The 22409-nt window shown below is 45.7% G+C and overlaps 1 protein-coding gene across 5 annotated transcripts in view; it reads right to left on the bottom strand.

Moving 5' to 3' along the window:
- The window catches only part of PAPLN (papilin, proteoglycan like sulfated glycoprotein), an 86830-nt gene that overhangs the window by 61547 nt on the left and 2874 nt on the right, over positions 1–22409 (bottom strand). The window contains exons 1-2 of one of the 5 annotated variants that reach the window (XR_016440301.1): positions 11369–11623; positions 10424–10606 (exon numbers count right to left, since the gene is read on the bottom strand). The exons of 1 other annotated variant lie outside the window; for it this stretch is intronic. Coding sequence is in view for 2 of the 4 variants with exons in the window: in XM_090033290.1 (XP_089889416.1) it covers positions 10424–10454 (31 nt within the window). In the remaining 2 variants the exon portion in view is untranslated. Of the gene's footprint in view, positions 1–10423; positions 10607–11368; positions 11624–22409 lie in introns of those variants that run through there. 3 more of the 5 variants (XM_090033290.1, XM_090033292.1, XM_090033291.1) reach the window with 3 other exon arrangements.

The following is a 22409-nucleotide window of genomic DNA, read 5'->3' as shown; positions in this document are numbered from 1 at the left end:
AACTCAAGTTGAGCCCTAAGCCTTGAACCTATCCATGGTTCAGAAGTGTTTGCATAACTTTTATGCAAAGAGCACACATCTGTTTCTGCTGTGTTGCATCTGCATGTCCTGGTTCTGGATGGGACTGGAAGGAAAAAATGCCAGACTATATCATGAGATAAGAAGTTCAAGTGTTGTATCCAACCAGTGAGCAAGTCCCAGTCATCTCACCAGAGCCAATGCCAATAAGATTCCTATCCCAGCTGTGTAGCAGTCCCAAGGGGCTAGGGTAAGCATCTAGACTTCAAGATTTAATATCTCAGTGCTGGCACTTTTGCAATTTACCTATTGCTATTAATTAAAGGGCCTGGAAGGGGCTGATGGAAAGAAGTGCAGTTATACCTACACAGTAGCTTTATATAGGCCAATGGGAAATTGTTGTGATGTATACCAGAAACCCAGGGAATCTTATTTACCTACAAACTCCAAACTTTGCCCACCCTTAATGAAGTTTGCAAATCCTTCAGCAAGGCCAGTGCCATGGCTTGATACAGCCTGGGAACAATTTAAGGTCTCAGATAGGATCCAGAACAATTTTGCACAGCTCTATAGACAGCTGCCTGTGCAGATCCACACGTGCAAATTAGGTATTTATTAGGAAGTCCTGATGGGTCACCTCACAACATGCCTACAGGAACATGAGGAACTGGCTGACATGTTAGGCAGCTGCTTTTCAAAACAGTCTCCCTGTATCTGGGTTTTTCTCATTCTTTCAAAGAATCACTGAAAAATTCTACTGCCTGGTTCTGTTTCATGTGTTGAACATTTCTTCAGTTCAATTGGTCGTAACTGGTAGCTTCTTACTATAACCCTAAAATTCATCCTCCCACCCTGACCAAATTTTTCTATTAAAATCCATAAACACATTACATGCCACATCTCATCATAGGAGAGAGTTTTTCTTGAAAGCTTGTGGGTGGGAGGGGAAGGGTGAAAAAAAAAAAATCAAGAAAGGAATTCTAAAGCTGTGAAGCCCAGTTCTCAAATGGTCAAAATTGTCATAGCTAAGAGGATAATGGAGGCTCTGACCCATGCCGTTTTGTTCAACAAATCTCCAGAATGGCAGACTGAATTCTACCATGTTTGTTTTGTTGGCCTTGCTGAAAAAAGCACCTTTACATGTTTGTGGAGGGGCAACATGGGTAATACATACATGTAATAGGTCATGTATGAAAACAGGCAAGGAAGGGATGAATGAGGGGCTTACAGGAGAGATGACAGAAAGATGAGTCTGGGAGAAGGCCAGCTGAGGGATAACTCTCTTCCTTCCCTACTTAGGTTGGAAACAGAAATGAGAGGCGGCTAGGGCCTGGAACCAGCTTCCAGGGGAAGTGGTGCAGGCTCCTAGCCTGGGGATTTTTAAAAGGAAGTTAGATGAGCACCTTGCCGGGGTCATCTGACCCCGGTGCTCTTTCCTGCCAAGGCAGGGGGTCGGACTAGATGATCTACCTAGGTCCCTTCCGACTCTAGCTACTATGAAACTATGAAACTATGAGAGGCTCTGAGGACCAGACCAAGAAGCCCAGAGAAGCTGGGAAACTAAATTGCCAGCTTTAAATGGGAGGATTATGCTTATGACAAGAAGAGTTTTGCAACATAGATGTATGTTTTCTCCCTTGGCTGATGCAAACTATGCTGTTTGACATTTTTCAACAGAAAACTGTGACCCAGTTTCCCTTTGGGACAGGACAAATAAATACTCCATATAGGCTGTGTCTACACATAAGCTTAACTGTGGAGTAGACTAATAAGCTGCAGAATAAAACATTGTCTACATGCATGGTGCTATTAGGCTACAGTAAACTAATTAACACCACTGTAAGATAGTACTGTTGTGGGTTGGGGGCAGTACTCTCTTACAGTGGGGTAATTAACTGTGATTAAACACCTGTAGATGCTGACCATAGGTGTAAATTGCACCTGATCAGCCAAGCCAGCAGGGGGCCAGACTCCTGGCTGCTGCCTAGTCACATGGCTCTGCACTTTCAGCATCCTCATGCCCCAGACAGCCCCCCTGCAGCCTGATGCCACCACCCAGAGCCCTGGGCTGAACCCCCATGTCCCTGGCTCTAGTGTAAACTGCGCCACCCTGCCTCAAATTGCTGCTGTCCTGGGCATATGTGTAGATGTTGCACCCAAAAGTAGTTTATTCTGGCTCAAACTGCTCCAGAGTTTATTGCTTCAAATTAATTGCACATGTTAATGTATATATAGAGAGTGAGCAAGCAAGCACTTGCCTTAAACTGGCAAGATGCTAAACTTTATTTCATTCCCCTGTTACCTGTAGCAGAAACCTGGCCCCCAGTAATAGAGAACTGTTGCTCTTCACTGTATTTTTCCCTCATACACCACACACCTTTTCTTTCTAAGAACCAGCTGTGGGAAGTTTTGGTGTAGGCCATATGAAAGCAATGTGGTAAGAATAGTTCCTGCTGCTTACTTGGCAAACAATAAAGTAAAATCTCCATGGAACCACAGGGAGGAGAAAACTGAACAGGCTTAGCTCCATAACCACTGCTTGGGTATTACAAGGAAACACCTTTTTTTCTTCATTCTGCCTTTCAAAAACAAGGCATTTATTTTATTTCAGGGTGTGCTGTATGTGGGAAAATATGCCTATACAAAGCAGTGTTTAAAATGTTCATACATATAGATAGGTCTTCTGCAGATGCCAGGCAACAATGGACTGTGGGAGGGAGTATGGTTACCAGACCAGGGGTAAGTATGATGGAAATTGGATGAACATAGGTTTACTAGCAGCAGGGAACTGGCATGATACAGTAACTGCTCCCTTCCAGACCTGATAATATTTGGGCTTTGTTAAAAGGTGTCAAGCTCTTGTCGTGAAAGGGTAATCACTTTGGCGGCATTAGCTAGCCTCCACTGAAATCTTCTTTTAGCCATAGGATTTATTTATAGTGATGCTGTTTTATGCAGAAATTTACATTTTTAGATTTATGAGATGAACCACAAACACAACAGTTATGATGCTGATTGCAGCAGCAATAGTGGGAACACCAGTCTGCTTCAAGATCCAGCACAGGCACTTGCTAAGCATTCTCTGAGCAGCTCTGTCACCAGACTTTAATCTCAACCTTCAGCAAACTCTTGCTCCCCCAAATTCCTAGAACAGCTCTGACAAGGCCCTTCAGTCTTGATTGACTGCATATCCTGTTATTCTGGTAGTGCCCCCGCCTCCACAGCCCTGCCAGTGTATTTCAGTTCTTATTCAAAACACCTTAAGGCCCCACTAAAGATTCCCAGATAGGATAGTTTGGTTTTAAAGATTGTCTGATTGTTTTAGTCTAATCTCAGTCTTGTTAGTACTCAAGTCTTCACAGGTTAATGGCAAGGGCAACACTCCATCCCTGTGGCACCAGCTCTCTGAAATCTGAGACAGGGAGATGGTAGGATCAGGGACGTTGTCCATAATAGGCACGTGACTACTGCTGGGCCGCTGTTTGATAGGGCTCATCCACACTGATCATGTTATCATGAAGCCAAGCTTGAAAGTAGCTGGGAAAAAGCAAGACTACCTCATGGCAATCGCTGGTCCTGGGAGTCAGAAACAGGCATGGACAGGCAGACAAGCAATTAATTTCAATCCTAGCATGTAGGGACTGTACAAACAGGAGCTGAAAAAGCATCAGGTATGACAGTGAGATCATATTCTGGCACCTCCAGATCAGGCTATGAATCACTAAGGGATTTTACAGTATGGTTTAACAGAAACAGTTAGGGAAGATGGGGACAGCAATAGGAAGAGAAGGATTTATTTTTTTTCAGAACCTGAACATTGGCTTCTTTCCTATCTGTTAAGAGCCAAACTACAGCTGTACTAGTGATATAGACTGAAAGCACTTGTAGCTATGTCTGGCACATTAGTTAAAAGTGTAATCGATTAAGCCTGTAGATATCCACCACAGGGGCCAAGTGCAGCGTTTCATTAGGGAACTTATGGTCTGCCTGGTAGCCTCCGTTAAGATATTACTTCCTGTGACAACTGCCATGGAGAAGTTTGCATTATGAACCCTAGAAAACAAAAATATAATTATCCCTTTTAGTTCTTCACTCTCACTGACCTTAGGTGTTGATTACATCTCTATTATGTTTCCCCCCATGCAAAAAATAAGGTAGTCAGCTAATGTTATCCCAAGATCAGTTATAGAAAATAGAGGGCAAGGAATTTAAAATTAACCTCCGCCCCCACAACCCTAAGCATTGACAAGAATGGAAAGGAATAGCTAAAGACTTTGGGAAACATTCTTCTAGTTGTATAAGTCATGCATTTGGGGCTCAAGATACATTGGAAACAAGAGTCTAACCTCAGCCAATTAACGTGTTTTAATCACCACCTATTGCTGAGTGCAGGCAGAAACACTGCTGTTTACAAACATGCCAGTGGGATGAAGTGAACCCCCTCCAGTTCAAGCTTTGGAGAGCTGCTAAATAGAGCCTTGGTACTGGGAAACTGCCTCCAGTTTTACTAGTCCTGCCCCCTTCCCTCTCCCTAAAATCAATATGACCCTTTTCTAAGCAACAGAAGTGCTTAAAAATAGTGTTTCTGATTCTCTTACACTATGATCTGCCTTCTTTGTGCCTCTGGGACCTGAATCACATCTCTTGAGGATAAGCCTACCTGTAACTCAAATGTGTGCCTGCAGGTCATGCAGGTGTCTCCAGGCTAGTCTGGGGACTAACAGCAACATAGACCTCAGCACAGGCAGACACCTCAGCATTTATTCAAGTTCCCAAGTGAGCTTGGCAGCCTGCACTGAAATCTGCACTGCCACAACACTGTTTCTGGTACCCAAGCCAGCCAGAGTATGTCCACACAAGCTGCAGTCCAGACCCCCTGAACTGTGGGGTGAAAGGAGATCAAGGGTGGGAAAATTGAAAAAAAAACCAAAAACCCCAAACAAACCATGGTTAACAAAATGATGTGCAAATGAAAGGACTTCCTGCTCCAAGGCTGCCCACGCAGCACCTTTCACCAGCCCCTAAAAATAAACTATAGAAAAATATAACTTTGAGAGTGCATGATCTGTCCTGGCAGTACTGTCTGATCTGAAAGGAAGCACATGTGGGGCTGTGCGATCACAGCAAAATGATAATGGGTTGATCTAAAAATAAAGCTGCTGTTTGTTTATTTCTCTGCTTAGCCCTCACAGGCATTAACACAGGGCTCTGCCTGCTGCCGGGGAGAGTACTGATGGTTCTTTGCAGAACAAACAATCTGTGGATGACACAAGTTTTCCAGGTGTTATACATTTGCACACTGAGACTGTTTGTTGCTTGTTTATTGCACAAAAAAAGCATAAACACACAGTTGGTACATATGCACAAGCATATTGTGTTCTATTCCAGTTCTATTCATATTTGCCCTACTTTGAAAACCCAGAGGCACCCACTAGTTACTGTAAGAAACAAGATACTAGGAGGAGATGGCCTACTAGGGTGATTTAGCAATGGAGTCAAAGATGAGACAGCTGCCTTTCACAGGACAATGAGACCCGACCAGTCTCCAGTCAGAGAAGGGACCTTTTAGTAAATCCTTTATGATGCAGGGACGCAATGGAACAGACCACTGATCACCTAGTATCAGTGTCTTTGATCATACTCAATACCAGATACTTCAGAGGAATCTCTTAGGTTTTATAGAACATCTTTCACTGAACTAAGATAACATAGCACCCTTTTCCCACATTAATCCATCAAACTGAAATACCATTCTAGTAGGAGAGAACAGGGTTTTTTTTCCTGAATCCAGTGGATGATCATCCTGTAACCTAAAATGCAAGATCTTCTATCAAAACTTAGCATAACAGGATTCTAGAACCAGCCAGCAGGCTAACCTTTGGCTTGTTTTAGGGTGTTTTTAGTATTTAGGGTGTTGCTTCTTGTCGTACTGGAAGTTATGAAGTAACAAGTTGGGGGATTCCTTTGGTTAACAACTGTCTGTAGATGCCCCTTCCAGTCCTAAGTTCCTAACCAGTACCCTTCAACAAGACAAATATTTTTTCTTTTCTATATCTGTACAGAGCAGAGATTAACAGGGCCATAATCTCAATTGTGGCTTTTGAGTGTCTTATCAAAATTACAGCCAGACAAATGTTTCTACTAGTGCAATTCAGTGTCTAAACTAAATATAAGTGTAGCGGGGCACTAAGGTGCCTGCTACCGGAAAAGCAGCAGCATGGGCTCAGGTGCTGGTTGCTAGGGGCAACCAGGAGGAGCTAAGGGCCCACACCTGGTGAGACAGCCGACTGGAAGGGGCAGGGCTGACTACTGTAAGACCCAGGCTGGGGGCTGTGAGTATTTGCTCTCTCTCTGCTGGCAGCCAGGAAGGAGGAGTACTGCCTGACTAAGGGAAAGAGATTGGCCCTGAATGTGGGAAAGAGAATAAGGCCTGAATGTACCAGCTGCTAGTTAAATGGGTGAGAGATGTGGTGTGGTTTGAAGAATGTTTAGTCAGGAGATTTAGCTTTGTGTTATAGCCCAGGGGCTTGTGTGACTGTATTTTTGTTGTTGTTACACTGGAGGACTGGGTGAGCCTATTGAGGGTTGGAGGAGGCCTCAGAGGGGCTCCATGGTAGTGTGGGGACCCTGGTGCCAGAGAGGGCACAACATTCAGGGGTACACTGACCCCAGCCCCTGAGTGGGCAGTGGGGGCACAGGCTGCAAGACAAGCCAGAGAGTGCTGGTGGGGCACAGAAAAGGAAATCGACCAAACAACGTCCAGTACATCTGTGAAGCTTGAAGCATGGTACAGGGGTGGTTGGAGCCACGCATAGCCCATAAGGCTGGAGTGCACCGAGTCACCCAAAATAGAACAGAGACTGAGATACATCAGAGCACTGTGTCAGAAGGGACAAAAGGCAGCCTCCCTTATACATGGTTAACATCAAAGACATGGCGGGTGAGATGTGAGGGTGCTTTAGTACCACATTAGCATGGTAGGGGGCGCTAGGGGAGATCACGGCCACCCCTAGGACCCTGTGCTGCTACAATAAGGACTGCCTAGAACATTAGTTTCCTCCTTTGCTGGGTACCTCTAATAAATCAGAACATAGCTACTCACATGGTCCGAGATGAATCCATATGCCTATTTTAACAGGTCATTGACTCACTTAGGCCCAGGTCCACAAAGTGACTTGGGAACAGTGACACTGAGCATCACTATACCCAGATTTCGGGCACCTGGCTCTGGGCACATCATTAAGAAACTGTGGTAGTTTCCCCTAAATAGTGAATGGGTAGAATGATGCTAGGAGTCTTGTTCCTAGCCGAGGAGAGGGACACACCTAAACCAGCCAATAAGAAATGATACAGAGGTGTGTGTCTGAAATACCTCTGCTCCCCTGGACTTGAGCACCTCACAATAGGTCAAAGGCATGATAGGGAGTCACAGGGCCAAATCCCCTCCTACTCTAAAGATGCCCACATCTTCCATTTGGGTATGGATGAGTGACTCCCCTTCTCTTTCCAAACACAGGTACTGGTAGAGGAGGCATCAGCTGGGGTCACTTTTTGTAGAACAGCCTAGTGGTTACTGGATTTGTTCAGAAAGTTGAAAATCTAGGTTTTAGGGCCTCCGAAGTCTGAGGAAGGTAAACACCCACCTCTCATGAGAATGCCTTAATGACTGGCCTACCAGCTAGTCTGAGTTGGGGGCACTCACCACCCATTCATCAGAAGATGAATCTGAGCCACAGGATAGTAGAGAATGCAAGAGTTGGAGCCTGAATGAGAGAATAAGCAAGAGCAAGCCTGACACTATCCCACTGGTGAAGGTACTTTGCTGGGAGGGAGAAAACCTGTGTTCTAGTCCCTGGCCCAGAGATTGCTTTGATGCAACTTGCATTAAAGAGTTATTGGCTAAAATGCATAAACAGCTTTGGAAACTGAATCCAGCCTTGGGACTCCCTTTCATCAGCAAGGACACTTATCACTGTGCTTCAGTCAGGCTCCCTCTTGCTTATACTCTCTCTCTGGCTCCGTTACTATTGCATTCTTCAGCGCACAGAGGCTGAGCTTCAACAGGAGAGATGAAGAATATAGGCACCCCATTCTAGTCACTGGGAAACTCTCCTGGAGGGCTGAAGATATACCATATTTTCTCCCCAAATATGACACACACCCCATTTTAAGAAGACCCCCAAGAAGGAAAAAAGGTAAGTGCCTGATGGCTGTGGTCTCTGGAGCTAAGGGGCCATACACTGGGGCTGGGGGGGGCTGCATGCCAGGGCTGGGAGGCTGTGGGGCTTGCACACCAGGGCTCAGGGGCTAGGGTATGCACTGGAGCTAGGGGACTGTGCACCAGGGCTGGGGAGCTGGGGGACTAAGCACCAGGGCTGATGGCTTGGGGACTGGGAGCCACACAGCCAGTTCTGACCCCACTACTTCAGAGCTGATTTTGGGGCTGCATACCAGGTGCGACCTGGTACACTGCTCTGGAGCCAGCCCACTGTCTCAGACTCAGTACACTGGGTCTGAGGCCATGTGCTGTTGGGTTGGATCCAGGTCTGGACATGGGCCAACCCTGCACATCAGCTGAATTTTGGTGGCTTCCACATGGGTCTAGAAATTTGGCAACAGAGAGTGAGTGGGAGGGGAGGACACAGTGACAGGTAATTGTTGCAGCTCTGAGAACTGCAGCAGTTAACACTGCCACTGCACCCCTTCACCCATTGCATTTCCAGACCCATGGTGAAGTGTTTTTCTTGCGTACAACACACACCCTCATTTCTCCCTGCTGGTTTTGGGGAAAAGATGTGGTTAGATGTAAGAAAATATGGCTGAGGCTAAAGAAAGCCTAGAACCCACATCTCCCACTTCTTGGTGGAGTGATTGATCCACTAATCTATCATGCAAAAGGGAATCACATGTTTTAATTAAAACTGCTTTGTCTCCTATGCTTTGTGGTAAGTGAACTCAAAGTAGTCAGCTAGGGAGGCATGCTGTGAGCACAGTTACCAGATCAAGTCCCTCAAGTGATCTGAGCATAGGGACATCATGTCTGAGAATCTCAAATGGTTTCCAATGAGAAATTGGCAGGGGAATGCTCAGCACTGCCATGATGGCAACACCTCTGGTCATGTACAGTAGCTAAACTTTGGGAGCCTAATGTTTTTGCCAGAACACTTACTTCAGTGCCTTCAGACACTCAGACTGCCTATATACATGGTGGGGGGGCATGTTTTAACTGGAGCAGGTCCTAGAAAGTCACTCTAATTAAATTCTTCACCATCCTATGTACTAAGCCCTTGTGGATTTGAAAGTGGCTGTGGGATTCTTTATCTAGATAAAGTCCCCCCTGCCAGACATTTAAAAATGTGTGGGGGCTTATATATGTGATAGTGAGGCCACACTGGAGCATTCCAATTAGAATGTAAACCAGCACATGTATAGGCAGCCTTAGGCAACTTAGTAGATTTTAAGGGTGGCTCACTTGCCTTTAGGGGTCTAAATCCACATAGGGTACTTTAGGCACCCAAGGGCTTTTTTTCTGGATCTAATGACTAGATCAACTGCAGAGGTTTTATCTGGCACCACCCATAATGAATACCTACCTGGGCCTGAAAGAGGTAGTGCCAAAACAGGAACAACACAACCTGCATCAGAAGGCACCTGACTAACAAGGTGGCAATGCCTGAATTTTTCTATTCTCCAGTGTCTATTGGGCAGTGCTTCCACCATCACACATGCAGTTTCTCCATTTAAAAATACATTTTACATTAAAATTTACTGCTTTTATTTAAAAGGAAACAATCATATATTAAAACACTTTTTAACTATTAGAGAAAGAGGGGCAGAGAATGACAGACTGTGGAAAGAGCTAGAAATACATGCAATAAAATGCATAAACCTATTAGTTTCTGGATATTACAGATCCCCCAGCAGTTTCTGTAAGAATGAAGTTTGTCCTGGTAGTCTGGGACAAAACAAAACTGGCATTCACACAGGTTGCTGTCTAGTGTGCTTTGCACTGATTACTGCCCCCTCCCCAAGCAAACAAAGAACACTAGTGAAATGCAGCTGTTTGCCTATGTGATTGTGAAACCCTTAAGTATTTTATATGCAAGAGAGATGATGCTATCTTTCTAAGTATATGGAGGATGAGAAATGCAAGTTTCAGGGATGCCAACAGATCATGTTTCTGTTGATCTCACCTGAAAGTGAGGAATGTAACATCTAGATGCAACACACACATTTCCAAGATCACTAAGCAGAGTTCCAAAAACCTTTATTAAAGTTATGTAGAGCTACCCAGATTCATTCCTTTTCTACACTTCTGTACTAGGTTTAGTGCTTTCCGGGCCTGGAGACATCATGCTGGGGTCCTCTACATTTTATAATTCCCATAAAAAAATTGAATCCCTACCTTGTCCTGGTCTTCTCCAAGGAAATATCATGGCACTTTGCAATTCCTGTGCTTTTTAGTTTAGCACAAATTCACCTGTCACACCACTGTCTGTTTTTTGGTTTTTTTAAGCGTGAGGGTGTTTCTGAAGCAGCCTTCTCAGGTGCCTTGGAGATAAATCTTTCCAGCCGACACATTAAGTTTCTCAGAAACAGGAGAAAACACGAACAATGTCAGCAAGAGGCCTGATCCTGCAAACTCTTCTTTGTAAAAATAGTTTAACTGATTCTGATGCCACTACTTAAATTACAGAAGACCTACAAAATCAGGCCTGTGTGTTGCCCAGCCGAGAACAGAGTGTAGCAATCAGGATGGAGACAGCCCCCCCTCATAAAAAGCCTAGTGCTTTTTCTGCCCACACAGCTACATCCAATGATTCATGCTTACTAGAATGTTAATTGCCAGCAGGTGTAGAAACCCACTTGTTCAGCAGTGCTATAGCTAAGCTGGATTCTTCCCCCCTGCCCCAAATAACTATCAGCTCAACCCTTACTCAAACCTGTATTTCCTTCTATACTCATGCTAGCAGGATGCAGTTATACATTTAGACCCAGATGAACTCAACCAACTCCATATCAAATACTTTTCCCCTCTCCACAGGACTATGAGTAATAGGTATTTGATTACATTAAGCACTGGAATAATTAACTGTGGAGACAGAAAGGATTAACATTCACTGAATGTGTAGAGTTCCTTCTTCTTTCCTTCCCTGCCAGAAAAACCTGATTTTTATAATCACAGGCTCCATTTAGCAAACACTCCACCTTCCTCTTGTTCTTCAAACTTTAACAAGGCTGCTAAAGTGGTTGGAAATAAAAGCACAAACAACAAAGGAAAGACAGTTAGACATGCTGAAGATAAGAAGAGCAAGAGGAATGAAAACCGTAATTCAAGGTTAAGTCTTACCTTCTTCATGTGCTTGTTTGAACGTGAGTCAATGTTTAGAGGTACTAAACCTATAGCCAGGCTGTCTTTTTCACTTTCCCACTCCTCTAGTTCAATCAGTGGCTCTAACACCCTCCTCTCCCCAACTCCTGTTTGGTTACTAATCCTTACTGCACAGGAAAAGGAGAGTTAGATTTCACTTAACCCCTTCAGCCTCAACATTTCTTCATGAATTTCCTGTTTTGCCTTAGAAAGCCAGGGTTGTAACGGCGCACACATGGACAAGTTGGATTTGGGATGGTTTCCAGGTCCCGTAGTGTGCGTGCAGACTGTGCTGAAAGTTTTCGCTGGGGTGGGCCCCTTAATTGGTTTTGTTGTGACTGCAGGCTGCATATCAAGAGACAGACAGACAGACAGACGCAGACAGCTATTCACAGTTTCCCATGTCTAACTAAAGTATTCAATTTTCTTTGAAATTAGAGATGGGCCTGAACCACAGTCTATTGTCAATACTTCTCTAAACTGTAAGAGATTAGAATCCAAATCTAATTCAAAGCAGCCCATCTGCTGCTAATGGCTTTAAATCAGACCCCCTTGGATCTGAAAGTACCAGCACTCTGTAGGTTCAGCTACTTATCCAGAGATGGTAACAGCTTTGACCCCTATTATTTTTCTTGTACCCTGTTCTCCTATACGATGTAATTCATGACCTGTGAAAAACTAACTTGGAAAAAAAACCTATGAAGAGCATGGATTTTGTGATATCTTTTACTTGTGGACCAACCATATAGTTAGAAGAGTTGCTAGACAAGCACTCAGGCATCAAGTACCCTTCCTGAGGTCTAAGGAACCAAAACATACAGGCTGTGCCTGAAAGCTTGACCAACATTTCTCCCAACTATACAGCTGGTCCAGTAAAAGGTATAAAAAAATTATTTTCCCATTGTACAGATCCTGGATCATCATAGCTACAACAACAATGCTCCAACTCTACTATAAAAATAACCTAGCAAGTGCAAAACTTGCTCTGGGGAAAGCGAGCTGGCAGAGTCCATTAAGGGGAAAACATTATTGTATCCAGTCATAACAGGTATTAATATAGCTAACATAAACAGTGATCTCGATCTATTTATTTTTCACTCTTTGATCTGGAAAACAAATTCTTCCTCACCTCCTGATCTGGTCCCCTTGTCCAGGACAAAATAAATGTAAAAATACATTTAAGGATCCAGTTGGTTATCCATAAAGCAGGTTTCACATCAGTAGTGATGTCATGCCATTCTCAGTACCTCCAACCCCAAGCACTGAACAAAATCATGAGATTCGCTTAAAAATAAAGTTTGGCTGCTTTTTTTTCTTTTTTAATTGCCTTCTGATTTTTTTTTTCTTTAGCCTTTATAGTCACCCTTCTCCAGTGCTAATCTGCAACCATGAGAGGTGTTAGGTTACTTTCAGAGTAAGGCTGAGACATTCATGCATTCATGTAAGTCTAGGAGATGGGGCTTTTAGACAAGAACCAGAATTCTAGATACTGGTAAAATCCTGAGAGCTGCTCTCACAGTTCACACTCTTGACCACCTCAGAGCTTCCAAAAGCAGAGAGGTTTGCTCAGGAAACAAAAAAGCAAGTGACAGCTGACAAGCAGGCCTCTGATGGCACGCCCCCCTCAGATGCATGGCAGCGCGTGCTAAAAAGGAATGAGCAGTGTTACATGTTCCCATACAGAAGGGGTAACATTGTCCTTTCTGTCCAAGTTACCACTATGAGGACAACATAGTCTACACAGAAACATGGGAGGGGTCTGCACTGCGATGGGCACAAATGGCCCCTTGCCTCTGCTAATAGCAAAACCCTGTCTATTTAAAGATTCAGGACATAGCACATCACTACATAAAAGAGCTCTTTCCACACATCCATCCCTTGTTGCAGCATAAAACGACACAAGATTGGTGCCCCTGGAGAACTTATTTTCCACACACCCTTTCAAATTCTCCTTTGACTAATAGTCATCACTCTTGCAGTGTAGTCCACTCACACAGTTATGTGAAGCCTCCTATCTGAGGATGTTCTTAAAAGCTCAGGCCCTAGCATTCTCTGAATGTGCAGCACCTTCAGCTTCAAAGTTTCTGATGGTTTCTTTTACAATTAAATTTCTAACCCTCAGGCTGGAGAGAAAAGTTGGAAAACAAAACAAAAAAATCCAAAGGTCCAAAAGCTAGCAGGCAAATAAACAAGACTCTGAATGCAGTACAGTACCTTAAAAGAGATCCTGATTCTTAATCCATTTTCATGACAGTTTTAAAGTCTAACTCAGGATTTTAGAAAGCCTGGGGTTGGCAATCCTTCTTGTGTTATAGCATCAGTTGACACTACAAGGGAAGCTTAGGGAGGAGGAATGTAATTGCCCATATTGGAATCTAGCCAGGATACATCCAAGAAATAGTTGTGCCTACCAGGCTACAGCAAAAATACAGCATCTGGAGGGGGTTTTTGTTTTGTTTTGTTTTGTTTTGTTACCACAGAGCATTAATAGATGCTCCCTTAAGATTTTGATATAAGGTCAGAACTGACCAGAACTTTTACCTCAACTCCAACATGCTACTTAAGTGAGGAACAATAGCTGTTCATCAACAACAAAAAACCCCAAATCAAAACCAAAACGCTTCCTGGTTCCAGTAAAAACATGATGACAACAACAAAAGCTGTTCTTGTAAGATCTTGGTCAAAACTCAGCTCATACCAGGAAGCCAAGCACTGTAGACATGAAACAAACATCCGCAGTGTGATTCCACCTTGTGTATTTTAAGTATTGACAACATACATTTTTTCTGAGACAGGAAGCCTCCATGACAAGTGCTGGAAAACGCTTTGAAATGGAAGGGAAAGGGAGCACACTCATGTAGGATCATTCTTTTATCCATCTCCAAAGTTTATGATGCAGTAATAGAGCTAGGCACACAAGAACTCCTTTCTCCAGCAGCCTGAATGGTGGCAAAGGCCCCTGGTGTCATGGTAGTGGCCATCAGCAGGGACAGAACTTGGGTGGAGGAGTGAACAGGTTCTGCTGAAGCAGGTGACCTGTTGGTATTTTGTTAATGAAGATTTCTGGCAGAAAGCATTGTCTAAATGATATGTTTTTGCTATGATGTTTAGACCCCAGTGGTACTCTTAGGCAGAGGTCAATCCTTGCAGAAGTGACTTTTTTGTTTTTTCTTCCAACAGCCCTGAGAGTACTTTTCTTGGAAATAAACCACCAGAATCCTTTCTTGCCTGCTCTTCTTCAAGAAGAGCTAGTTGAGTATATGGTTGACCAGACACAATTGCAGCCTGATGGTCTGTTGCTGTTAGGTATTTGGTGTTGTGGCTAGTCATTATTATTTGCCAGGAACCAGTATTAATCTAGGTATTTACACCATGGAGCTGAGACTAAGGAGTCTGAGGACAAGGCACTTACCCTTTAGGCTATTCCATGACTCAGCATTAGAACTGGGCAAAATTTGTGTTGGACAGTAAACTTAATGGCAAAATGTGATTTTGGTCCTCCATTTCTGTGTTCTGGTCAATGTCACTGAATGAAGTTGGGGGCTGGAATCAGAAAATTGCCAGAGGATGGAGTGGCTACTCCTCTTTCATCCAATAGCTGAGTGGTTAGGACATTTGCTTAGGATGCGAGAGACTTGAGGGAAAATGAACCCACAGAATAACCTAACCAATAGGCTCTATGGCAGTGGCTTTCAATCCTGAAGATCTGGGCAGAGAGCCACTTTTCCCATGCAAGAAAGAAATGTCCCCTCTCTCACCTCCCCCACCACCACTCTGGAAGCTCAGGGGCAGGGGTTGTAACATTACTGGTCTGGGCTCTCAGACACGCTCACAGCAGCAACCTCATAGCACCCCTCTGGTTCCAGCTGCTTTGCAGTCCAGTCCTGCACGGTGTCTCCAGGAAACGTTCAATGTATGTATTAACAATCTGAATGCTGGCATAGAAAGCTCCTTGAGCAAGTTTGCAGGTGACATGAAACTGGGAAGGACTGCAAACATGGAGAATGTAAGCACAATTCAGAAGGATCTTGACAGATTGGAAAAGTTGGGCTAGAGCATAAATATAAATTTGTGACATCTGGCTGGATGGCAGCACTATGGAAAAGGACTTGGGTGTCTCGGTTCAAATTATGCTCCGACTCTTGAGGGGGGGGTGCATGGGAAGGGTCTGTGGTGGTGGCAGGTGGAAGGAGCTGCTGCTGCCACCTGAGCTGCTTAGAAAGGCATGGGGTAGGCCAGGGACTCTTGTTCGTTATGGGGGGGCTTATGGAGGGGCTCAGCCCCCCCTCTACTCCCCTCTCCAAGTCCACCTTGTATTTCAAACCCTGCTACAGACTCAATATGAGTCTGCAGTGTGATGCAGCCATGCAAAAGGCAGATGTGGGTTTGGGATACATCAACAGAAGCATTAGATCCAAGACCTGGGAGGCAATAGCACCTCTCTACTTGGCCCTGGTTAGTCCTCATCCAAAGTACTGGGTGCAGGTCTGGGCTCCACATTTCAAAAAGGACATGGAGAAGTTAGAGTGGGTCCAGAGGTGGACAACAAAGATGATCAAGGGCTCAGAAGGCAAGTCATATGAAGAGAGGCTGAAGGAGCTAGGCATGTTCAGCTTACGCAAAAAGCACTTAAGAGGGGACATGATAGTAGTCTTCAAACACTTGAAGGGCTGCCATAAAGAGGGAAAACACCATTTCTCTCTTGCTGCAGAGAGGAAGACATGGACCAACGGCTTGAAGTTTCAGCCACATAAGTTTAGACTGGACATCAGGAAAACTTCTTCACTATTAGAATAGTGAAGGAGTGGAACAGACTGCCAAGGGAAGTTGTGAACTCTCCACCACTGGAGGTGTTCAAGAAGAGATTGGACAGCCACTGCCAGGGATGATCTAGGTGTAGCTACATCTATGTACTACTTTGCTCACTGCCCCTCCCCCCTCTATGTCAGGGTGTTTTTAAGCTTTCCTGGAGGCACTGGGTGTTGGCTACAGCCAAGGCTGGGGACTTTGACTGGGCTGTGCCAATGCTCCTGCTGGGACCAATGCCACAGGTTTCTGGCTAGGTCTTGCCCCTCTGCTGGGACCAATGCCACTGGGTCTTGCCCATCTGCTTAGTGTCAGACCAATTGCTGTATTTAGGGTCAGGAATGAATTTTACCCCAGGATCAGGTTGGTATGGATTGTGGGGGGGTTTGCTGTCCTCTGGGGACATGGCTCTTGACCCAGGATCTCTTGTGCATATATTAACAACATTTCATAGAAGCAGGATGTTGCCTCTCATGGTTCCCTTGTTTTACCTGTGGCAAGCTGTGGTGTTAGGTCTATATTATGTCAGGGTTGACTGTAGTCTTATGCAAAATTTAGACAATGCTTTGTAAGGGATGGTTTGGATAGGGATGATCCTGCCTCAGGCAGGGGGTTGGATGATGACCTCTGGAGTCCCTTCTAGACCTATTTCTTTATGATTCTATGACAGAGCGGCAGTGGGGCACTGTTGTTAAAAGGCCCTAATGGCACCTGGTTGAGAAATACTGTTCTGGAGAAAGCTCTCAATCCCCGTGCTGCTGCTGTTCCACTTAGTATAAACAGTTAAAGGTTGACGATGACAACAACAAAAAAGGACCGTAACCCAGGTATCCTAGTCTTAGGTGATGACCTCAGCACCACCAGATTTATTCTTCCCATCTCAGAGACCAAATATTTTACACAAAGTGGAACAGGTCCGGGGGGTTGTGGAGGGGAACCCTGTTCCCTCAGACTGCCCTCTATCCTAGTGGCTAGCGTACTCTCTTCAAGAGTGAGACAAGTCAAAATCTATTTCCTGCTCAGTTTAGGGCAGGGACTTGAATTGTTGGGCGTTTGTAGACACATTAAAGCAGGTTAAATGCCCTTTTCCACCATATTAATGGTGTTGCTATTCGCATGAGTTTGCAAATTTGGCAGCGTATTGCACCTTAAATGACTTTGGGGTGCAGTCAATGACTTTGAGGCACAAACCAAAACACCTCCGAGGACTTTTAGTTTGCTACCTTACAGCCGCAGAGGGAATCACTGGATTCCATGAGGCCCAGGAGCTGTGCAGACAGCCTGGCAGCAGCCTGGGAAGGCAGGTTGCAATGAAAGGAAAAATTAAAAAAAAGAAAAAAGTGGTGAACCAGATCCCCCGCCACTCTTTCCCTGGAGCCTGCCTGCCTGCCTGAGCTGTGTGGGGGCCTGGTCCTTTCCTCCGCAGCTGCAGTGCCCCCCAGGACCACCTGAGCCTGAGGGTGCTGCCTGATGGGGGGGCCACCACTGCCACTGAGGGAAGCACCAGCCCCCCACCCCAGCCCCCCCGCAGCTCAGGGACTACTTGGCCTGTTGGCAGTTTGCTCTCACTCCCCCGCCACCAGAGGCAAGTAAGGACACAGGTGTACATGACTCAGGGGCTTACTTCACCTTAAACTAAAGTGGTGTTTTTGAAAAAACACCACTTCAATTTAAACCCCTGTGTAGTCTACAAATGCGCATAGTCTTCTATATCTGCAGAAGTGTGTAAACTACATTTTATGGTACAAAGATGTTTTCTTTACTAATTCTTTTATCATAAGCCTTCCATGGCTCCATAACTGCCTCTACCCCAGGGGTTTGGCCATCTATGAATTCATATAAGATCTTTTCTGAATGCTGAGGACTTCTAATTCAACTGTTCACCATGTATTTAGTGCAGAAGAACTTTTTATGACTACAATTCTTAGAAGGTATATCTTTCTCTGGCTCATGGTCATAGGGCTCAATATGAGACAAGCCTACTCAGGCTAGGAATGAGAGAGGGGCATGAGATATCTGCTCATACCCTCAGATACTAAGACTAAACTGTTCTGTAAAAGGGAGGGGAGGGTAACTTACCATTCAGGAGAGCATGCCAGGTGAAAAAACATTGTCCAGTACTATGCTGGTATAGTGGAGCTAGATGGCTGTAACCTTAAACCTTAATGAAACAGCCTTAAAATTACAGTGGTTTACCTTACACTTAGGGGCAGACTGATGAAAAAAACCATTACAGAAGATCATCTGTGCATCAACATTTTAAAACATTGTTCCTCTGTCTATAACCTGAGTGAGGTGGGGCATAATATATTAAGAACTCCAACATCAGGGCTATAGACACACAAAACAATAGGTTTCTGTGCCTGGCCTGTGAAGCCTGACATTGGCACATTTGGGAATTAAGTGTGAAGAATTCAGGCTGTTTCCAGAACAGAAGCCTCCTGAAGTCCATACTACAGAGGTACCCACCTGATCTTCAAGGCTGGACTACCTAGCAGCACCTGCTGATCACAATGAAACTCACAGGCTGTCAGGACTATTATATAACCACATTTTCTTACTTCTAAGTTTGCTGTGGTGGTAAATAGGGGACCTTACCTTACCCTGTAGCTGCCTTCTATGCTCAGGGTAGATACGAACTGGGGCTCTGTCTCTTCCCTCACTCTAAGTGTTGTGGGCTTTGTTGAGATTTCACTATGTTTTCCCTGCAAAGTTTTCCCCTTGCATGCCTTTCCTATCCAAAAAGAGAAGGCCAAGACAGGTGGATGCTCCGGGCTTACCGCTAAAATGTGAAGGCTCAACAAAGCCACCCTCATATGCTTTTACGCCCCTGAGGCAGGAACACGTTGGAAGAGATACACTCAGGGTTCGGTAAGACGGCTGCTGGACCAAGTTGAGTGACTAGCCCGGTATTCCCACACATCAGCTCATTGCACACGATCCTTCCAACTTGAAACGCAACCCTGATAGGCGATACAAGAATGGGTTTTGCCCAATATGGCAGAGCTGCCGCCTACAGCCCAAATCTAACACAGGGTACTGGATTCAGGTGCCAGCAGTAGTACTTATTAATGTCACAGACTTGAAAATCGGCTACACCTATTCTTCATTCTGAATATTGATGATGGCACATAATTGGGACAATCTGAACTTTGGCCCAGATTCTGTCCCCTTCACCAGCCTTTCTATCAGCTTTCTCAGACTCTTATGCTGTGCTTCTCCCTCTGAGCAACAGCATCCAGACAGGCTCTTCGCATGCATAGAATTAGACAGCTGCCCTTGGCCCTCTCCACTGCCAGGCAAGGTATTTGTGAGCAGAAGGAGGTAGTCAGCTGTCTTAGTCTGACATCAGGCAGAAGGCACTGTAGAGGCACCTTACAGACGAATGGAATCAGAGATGCCTTCTATGATCGGGTCACAAAAGCATTGGACACAGGTGTCACGGTGGCTGTAGTCTTTCTAGACGTCAGCAAGGCCTTTGACACTGTCTCCTACCCCATTCTCATTAAAAAATGAGGTGACTGTGGCACTGATGTCTACACAGTTAGATGAATTACTAATTGGCTGAAGGGTCATACTCGGAGGGTAGTGGTGGATGGGTCTTTTTCAACCTGGAGGGAAGTGGGCAGTGAAGTCCCCCCAGGGCTCGGTCCTTGGGCCCACACTGTTCAATTTCTTTATTAGTGACTTGGATGACGGCATGAAAAGCACCCTATTTAAATTTGCTGATGATACCAAGATTTGGGGTGAGGTGGGCACGCTAGTAGGGAAGATTACAGTAGGACCTGGACAGGTTACAGGGGTGGGGTAATGAAAATAGGATGGGTTTCAACACTGACAAGTTCAGGGTGCTGCACTTGGGCAGCAGGTTTCTAACCTGTGTACAGGACCTCCACCTGACGCAGGAGGTACATGGTCCCACTAGGGGGAATGCCTTACTGGATCTGGTATTGGCAACGGGGGATGACATAGTAGGGGACCTACAGATCGGTAGCCATCTGGGGGACAGTGATCACCTAAAAATACAATTCAACATAAGGCGTCGAGTGGGTAAGGTAACTAGTAGGGTGAATGTGCTGGACTTTAGGAAAGCTGATTTCAGTGAACTCAGGCGATTAGTGAAGGACGCACTACAGAGTAGTAGTTTTGAAATGATGGGAGCCCAAGAAGGGTGGCTGTGCCTTAAGGAAACTATCCTTCGAGCACAAAGCGAGACGATCCCCGTGAGAGGTAAAAGAGGGAAAGGGGCCAGGAGGCTTCCCTGGCTGACCAGAGAAATCCAGGGCAGACTAAGGGCCAAAAGGGGAGCACATAAAAAGTGGAAACAGGGAGAGATCACCAAAGAGGAATATACCTCTTCTGCTCGTGCTTGTAGGGAGGCAGTTAGACAGGCCAAAGCTACCATGGAGCTGAGGATGGCAACCCAAGTAAAAGACAATAAGAAATTGTTTTTTAGATATATAGGGAGTAAAAGGAAGGCCCAGGGAGGAATAGGACCTCTGCTAAATGGGCAGAAACAATTGGTGACGGACAGAGGGGACAAGGCTGAACTCCTCAACGAGTTCTTCGCCTCAGTGTTCCTAAGCGAGAGGCATGACAAGTCTCTCACTGGGAGTGTAGGGAGGCAGCAGCAAGGCACCAGACTTCCATGTGTGGACCCGGAGGTGGTGCAGGGTCACTTGGAAGAACTGGATGCCTTTAAGTCGGCAGGCCCGGATGAGCTCCATCCGAGGGTACTGAAGGCACTGGCCGACATCATTGCAGAGCCACTGGCGGGAATATTTGAACGCTCGTGGCGCACGGGTCAAGTCCCGGAGGACTGGAAAAGGGCCAATGTGGTTCCCATTTTCAAGAAGGGGAGGAAGGAGGACCCGGGCAACTATAGGCCAGTTAGTCTCACCTCCATCCTTGGCAAAGTCTTTGAAAAAATTATCAAGGCTCACATTTGTGAGAGCCCGGCAGGGCAAGTTATGCTGAGGGGAAACCAGCATGGGTTCGTGGCAGGCAGATCGTGCCTGACCAATCTAGTCTCTTTTTATGACCAGGTTACAAAACGCCTCGACGCAGGAGGAGGGGTGGATGTCGTATACTTGGACTTCAGGAAGGCCTTTGATACGGTATCCCACCCCATACTGGTGAACAAGTTAAGGGGCTGTGACTTGGATGACTGCACAGTCCGGTGGGTGGAGAATTGGCTGGAGGGTCGCACCCAAAGAGTCGTGGTGGATGGGTTGGTTTCGACCTGGAAGGGTGTGGGCAGTGGGGTCCCGCAGGGCTCGGTCCTTGGACCGATACTCTTTAATGTCTTCATCAGCGACTTGGATGAGGGAGTGAAATGTACTCTGTCCAAGTTTGCAGATGACACTAAGCTATGGGGCGAAGTGGACACGCCGGAGGGCAGGGAGCAGCTGCAAGCAGACCTGGACAGGTTAGACAAGTGGGCAGAAAACAACAGAATGCAGTTCAACAAGGAGAAATGCAAAGTGCTGCATCTAGGGAGGAAAAATGTCCAGCACACCTACAGCCTAGGAAATGACCTGCTGGGTGGCACGGAAGTGGAAAGGGATCTTGGAGTCCTAGTGGACTCCAAGATGAACATGAGTCGGCAGTGTGACGAAACCATCAGAAAAGCCAATGGCACTTTATCGTGCATCAGCAGATGCATGACAAATAGGTCCAAGGAGGTGATACTTCCCCTCTATCGGGCGCTGGTCAGACCGCAGCTGGAGTACTGCGTGCAATTCTGGGCACCGCACTTCACGAAGGATGTGGATAATCTGGAGAGGGTCCAGAGAAGGGCCACTCGTATGGTTAAGGGCCTGCAGGCCAAGCCCTACGAGGAGAGACTAGAGAAACTGGACCTTTTCAGCCTCCGCAAGAGAAGGTTGAGAGGCGACCTGGTGGCTGCCTATAAGTTCATCAGGGGGGCACAGAAGGGAATTGGTGAGTATTTATTCACCAAGGCCCCCCCGGGGGTTACAAGAAATAATGGCCACAAGCTAGAAGAGAGCAGATTTAGATTGGATATTAGGAGGAACTTCTTCACAGTTCGAGTGGCCAAGGTCTGGAACGGGCTCCCAAGGGAGGTGGTGCTCTCCCCTACCCTGGGGGTCTTCAAGCGAAGGCTAGATGTGTATCTAGCTGGGGTAATGTAGGCCCAGCACTCTTTCCTGCTTATGCAGGGGGTCGGACTCGATGATCTATTGAGGTCCCT

Source organism: Crocodylus siamensis, chromosome 2, assembly GCF_052110815.1.
Source record: "Crocodylus siamensis isolate JL-2025a chromosome 2, ASM5211081v1, whole genome shotgun sequence".
NCBI lineage: Eukaryota > Metazoa > Chordata > Crocodylia > Crocodylidae > Crocodylus > Crocodylus siamensis.
This window is presented reverse-complemented; position numbering and strand designations above follow the sequence as displayed.